Genomic DNA, 5,450 nt, shown 5'->3' on the forward strand with positions numbered 1-5,450 from the left:
GAGAGAGAGAGAGAGAGAGAGAGAGAGAGAGAGAGAGAGAGAGAGAGAAGGGATGAATGGCATCTAATTGACCCAGTGGATAATGCTGGACTGGGATGAGAAAAACCCAAGTATTAAATTACATGACCCCAGGTAAGTCACTTACCCTCTTTCACTCTCGATTTCCCTCTCTGTAAAGTGGGGATAATAATAGCAAGTACCTCTCAGAGTTGTTATGAAGTTCAAATGAAACGATATATGTAAAACATTTTCCAAACCTTACAACACTATATAAATGTTAGACGTTATTATTTTGAAATGAATGAAAAGCTTTTATTAAATGTCAAGCACTGTACTAATTGCTGGGGATGCAAATTTTAAAATTGCAATGGTCCCCCCCACCCCCAGAAGCTCACGCTCTGATTGGGAGAAACAACACATGTATGAATGGGTTTGACTAGAGGATGTATAGAATGTCCTGGAAGTCCAAAGGGCATATATGTACAAATAGATGATTTGCCTTCTATAAATTGGAAGGGCAACAGAAAGGCTTTTTAGGACTGGAGAGATCTGAACATGTTTATAGTGGATTAGAAGAAGCCGGTGACAAAGGAGAGGTTGAAGATGTTTGAGAGAGAGAAGAAATGATTGCTGAAGCAAAGTGAGTGAAGAAATGGAGGACAAAGGTAGATGGATTAGCCTTAAAAAGCTAGCACCTTATTTATGTACATGTTGTCTCAGTAGAATGTAAGCTTCTTGAGGACAGTTGCTTAGCTCAGTGCCTAGCCCAGAGTAAAAGAAAATGGAAAGAGTGAATGATGAAGTCGAAACACTTAGAGGAAGGAAGGAGAAGAGCTAGGGGAGCTCCTAGGAGATGCTCTTAATCTTCTTAGCGACATAGGAAGATAAATCATCTGCCATGTATCTGGGTATAAGGATGCAGTTGGGAGGCTGATGAAAGAGGAAAAATATGGAACAACAATTGTGGGGAGGGTGATGAAGAATCAATAAGAATAGACAGAGGAGTAGGATTGTCCAACAGCTAGGAAAGCCGGAGACTATGAACCATAAACCTGGACTGAGTAAGATTAGCTAGTTTTTAAAATCCTTTCTTCAGTGCTATTCACTATCCTGGCAATGGGAGCAGAAAAATTGCATGGTGGAAGTTACTCAGGAATGAGGATTAGGAAGTTTGGAAGGGTAGAAAGTTGGGGACAGGGTAAGGGTGTGAATACAGAAGAGTGTGGAGATTCTAGAGTAATGGCATTAAGATGGAGGATCATGGGGTCAAGCCTGCATCTGGACACAATGGAAGTCAGAAGAGGAGAGAGATTTGGAGGCAGTAAGATGTATCAGGGCTGTAGGAGTAAATTTAATCAGAATGATATATGATTTAGTGTGAGTTGGAGGAAACACTGTGCAATCAAAATGGTGATGGGTTTCAAAATCAGAGGACCTGGGTTCGAATTCTAATTCTGTCACATTTTATCTCCTGGCTTTGGGAGAGTGGCTTAATTTTTCTGGGCCCTAGTTTTCTCATCTGGAAAATATGAAAATTGGATTAGATGTCTTGTAAGTCCCTTAAAGCTCTGGATCTTTAATCCTATGAGAAAGAGAGACAGACAGACAGAGACAGACAGAGAAAGAGATAGAGAGACAGAGGAGAGAGCAGAGAGAGAGAGAGAGAGAGAGAGAGAGAGAGAGAGAGAGAGAGAGCAGTGGGCAGGTAACTGTTTGTGATGAGAGAATAGAATTTCAAAGTTCCTACTCTTTTGAGGTCTAAGGTGTGACCATGCCAATGTGAGGCAGAGGCAAGAGATGGAAGGAGGTTATGAGAGTGAAGGAATTATATGGTCAAGTTGTTAGGAGTAACATCAGTATGAATATTAATGCTCTTGAGGATGATGGCAGAATATTGAGTGGAGAGGAGAGTCAGGAATAACCTGGAGATCGGTAGATGACAGCAACAAGGATGTAGTACAAATGGATTGTGTGGCTTTTCTTCCCAGCAGCACCCACCATTGTGCCAAGCTCCAATAAATATTCTCTAATTCCTGGATGGATTAAAATTGATTTTTACCAAAACTACACAAAGGAAATACCAAGGTCCAGCATAAATCAAGCTGTCTTTCCCAAGGCTGCTTTAACAAACTCAAGGCTCATCGCAAAACATTGGACATACAGAGTCATGGAATCTCTGAGTTGGTTGCCTGAACCCCCAAGCCCACTTGCAGCAGGAACTGCTCTTCTCTGGTTCTTTTTGCTGCAATAACTCCTGTGCCCAGAAGGAGCCTCCTTTATTCTCCTAGGAGGACAGAGGAGAAGAATCCTGGTGGACAGCAAGGAGCTCACCTGCTTGAATTGGGAAGCTGGGTCAGAACACACGCAAAGCGTGCTGTGGCTGCTATGGTGGAGGGTGGGCAGCAGTGCACACCCCTCTGGGGAGAAGTGCCTATGGTTGATTGTTGGACACAGCCAGCAGTGGGAATAGGCAGGAGGAAGGGAAATAGGAGAGGTGGGCTAACCGCTGTGCTATTAGTTTTCTTCTTCTTACACACCCTAAGGATCATCTTATGTACCCTGTGGGATGTGTACGCCTCGGTTTAAATACCTGAGACCCAGAGGCCAAATAAGAAAAAAGGCTAAAAGTAACTCAGAAGGGGAAAACATTCCATCGCCTTCATCCCAATATTGAAATAGCTAGTGTGTGTGTGTGTGTGTGTGTGTGTGTGTGTGTGTGTGTGTGTGTGTTAAACACATAGGCACTGCAGAGTTACACCATCCTGGATATACTTAGAAAAGTGTCTCTCCTGCTTCCAGTGAAGGAGCACAGTTGGCTGTTTGACACTCCCTCAGACTTAGCAGTACAGACACAGTTGGGTTTTTCATCGAAGATTCAGCCCACCAGGAAGAAGAAAGAGGTCTTTGTCCAGCTTCCCTTTAAGTTGGGGCTGGCCTGACTTTCTGGTTCCTTCACTGCTTGGAGCCGAATTGTAGAAGGTCTGTGTCGAGGTTGAAGTCTCACCATGCCATCCGGGGCCTGCCTTATGTTAGTGGTGCTATGCTGTCTTGGAGTTTTGGGACAGACCCCGAAACAGAAGAAAATCAATCATGGGGAGGAGATTCACTTTCAGACAAAGGGCAAAGATGCTTGTACTATGCGGGTCAGCGATCAGGGTGAAATCCACCTGAGGCTTGAGTGCAGGAACCAGGGCCGGGCCTCCTGGTGTGAGTACAGTGGGAAGCCTGGGCTGTGTGGGGCCTTCATCAGCAACCCGACTTTCTACTGGAGCCAGGTGGTGCTGGGCTTGAGGAGGCTGAGTGAGCCCTGCCTGGCAGCCCCAGTGCTGAAACCCGCAGTGTGTCAGGGTGCCGGACCCGAGGCACAGCTCAAACAGGAGGCTTCTAGCCTGAAGGGTGCTTACCTCTCCAGCCAGCAGTCTGAAGCTTCTAGGCCTTCAAAACTAGGTCTCAGGTCTGAGGGACCACTCCACAAAGACTCTCAGGAACCCCAGATGGGCAAAAGGTCTACTAGGAAGGTTGGGAAAGCCAAGCCCACTGCCCCATCTCCAGCGAAGCCAACCCAACAAGGGCAGCATGCCCGGAGGGAGGAGGAGGCCATGAGGATGGCGAAAGAATACTGTTGGGAGCCCTTGCACAAGATCTGCTCTTATATCATTGGCATCTTTCTGGGCTAAGGACCAAGCCCTGCAGGTAAATCTTTTGTCTCTCAGGATGTAGAATAACCAGAGTGCTTCATGCTTTGCAGAATGCTTTCTTAAAACTCATCTCCCTTAATCCTCACAACAATCCAAGCAGGTAAATGGGGCAAGTGTCCCTGGATCTATTTGATGAGTGAGGAGATTAAGGCAGGTTTACACAGTATCTCACAGGTGGCCAGTGAAGGATCAGAGAATCATAGGCTTAGGGCTATGAAGTCACCTTAGAGGCTGGCTAATCCAATGCCTTCATTTTACAGATGAGAAAACTGAGACCTAGATGATTATTAACTTGGCCCAAGTTAATATTCAGGCAAGGATTTATTGAGGGTTGTGCTAAATGCTGGACATCTGGGTGGTTTGGAATCAGGAAGACCTGAGTTCAGATCTTGTCTCAGACACTTATTAGATGTGTAACCCTTGACAAATTTCTTAATTTCTCTAAGTCTTAGGTTCTGTATCTGAAAAGTGGAAAAAATAATAGTCCCTACCTTACAAGTCCTCTTGTGAGGACCAAAATGGGGTGACATGGGAAAAGATGTACTTTGCAAACCTTAGAATGCTCTATAAATGCTCACTTTCATTATTATTAGTAACATAATCCCTGCTCTGTAGGAGCTCACATTCAAATGGGAGAGACAACTTGAGAAAAAAATTCATGTGCAAAGCAAATAGAAAAGTAAAACCTCCAAGAGAAAGCACTAGCAATTAGGGCTGGGGAAGGGGAGACTAGGCAAGGTCTGCTGCAGAAGGTAAGAGATGAGCTGAGTGTTGGAGGAAGCCAGGAGGCAGAGGTGAATGAGGAAGAGAGTTCCAGGTGTCGGAAAAGAGAGCAGACAGCAGAAACAAGATTTGAATCCTAAGTCCTCAGACCTCAGATCTAGCACTATCCATTGCATTACATAATTTGAGATTCTAATGTAGGTATTTTGACTCAGCCCAACTCTTTCCATTACCCTCACTTTTGTGTAGAAATTTTAAAGGCCAGGCGACAGATTTAAAACTCTGGCAGTTTTGCATTCACCTAAACTGGAGAGCCTGTAGGGGCTGGAGTCTAATCCATTCCTTGTTTCACTGATGAGGAAATTCTATTTCCTTTGATTAAGAAATCAAGGTCCAGAAATGGGAATGTCTTGAAGCCAGAGCTCTAGAATCCTAGTTCTGAATTTCAGAATCAAAAGGTCCTCACTCCAGTTCCCGGAGCTACTCACTGTCCCACACTACATTTCCAGACAGTGGCCAGAAGAGGAAATATAGGCATTGTGGGCCAGAAACCTAATCATCACTGAGTGTTGCTCTGAGATTCAAAAGAGCATTTAAAAGGGTTAAACTGGAAATGAATGACACAGACTGGTTTTTTTTCTCTCTCTCTTTTAGGTTTTCTTTTTCAGAGACCTCGAACAGCTGGAGAAGGATCCCTCCATTCTATAGGGTGCAGTGTCTTTTAAGTCCCTGTCTATCCTCAGAATAAATAAACTGCTTGCCTATAGCCAACTGAATCACGATGTTTCAGCTACTGGGTTTTGTCTGTTTGTTTTGTTTTTGTTTTTGTTTTTTGGTATATTGTGAAGGAAACATTCCCTTTTTGAGTTTATAGTTTAAAGTGATAAACTCTATGTGAGATTGCAGGGTTAGCTCAGGGGCTTGAGGCCCAAACGTAGTTTTATAGTTTATTTTCAAACCTTAGAAGCACTATAGGGAAACGGAGATATATTAAACATTATTCCATAGTTCCTGGATTAGCTTTTCTAA

The 5,450-nt window shown here is 44.0% G+C and overlaps 1 protein-coding gene across 1 annotated transcript; it reads left to right on the forward strand.

Annotated features, from left to right (window-relative positions):
• Nucleotides 1–2,203: 2,203 nt before the first annotated feature.
• FGFBP2 (fibroblast growth factor binding protein 2) lies at nt 2,204–5,203 on the forward strand. Its single transcript, XM_078148320.1, has 2 exons — nt 2,204–3,693; nt 5,076–5,203. The coding sequence occupies exon 1, from the start codon at nt 3,006–3,008 to the stop codon at nt 3,675–3,677; it is 672 nt and encodes a 223-aa protein (XP_078004446.1). The 5' UTR covers nt 2,204–3,005; the 3' UTR covers nt 3,678–3,693; nt 5,076–5,203.
• The last annotated feature ends 247 nt before the right edge of the window (nt 5,204–5,450 follow it).

This window comes from Phascolarctos cinereus, unplaced genomic scaffold (genome assembly GCF_003287225.1).
Source record: "Phascolarctos cinereus isolate Bilbo 61053 unplaced genomic scaffold, phaCin_HiC Scaffold_9;HRSCAF=440, whole genome shotgun sequence".
NCBI lineage: Eukaryota > Metazoa > Chordata > Mammalia > Diprotodontia > Phascolarctidae > Phascolarctos > Phascolarctos cinereus.

Bases quoted from the DNA above. Each gene is read 5' to 3' on its own strand.
- FGFBP2 (XM_078148320.1), top strand. From the start codon at position 3,006: ATGCCATCCGGGGCCTGCCTTATGTTAGTGGTGCTATGCTGTCTTGGA.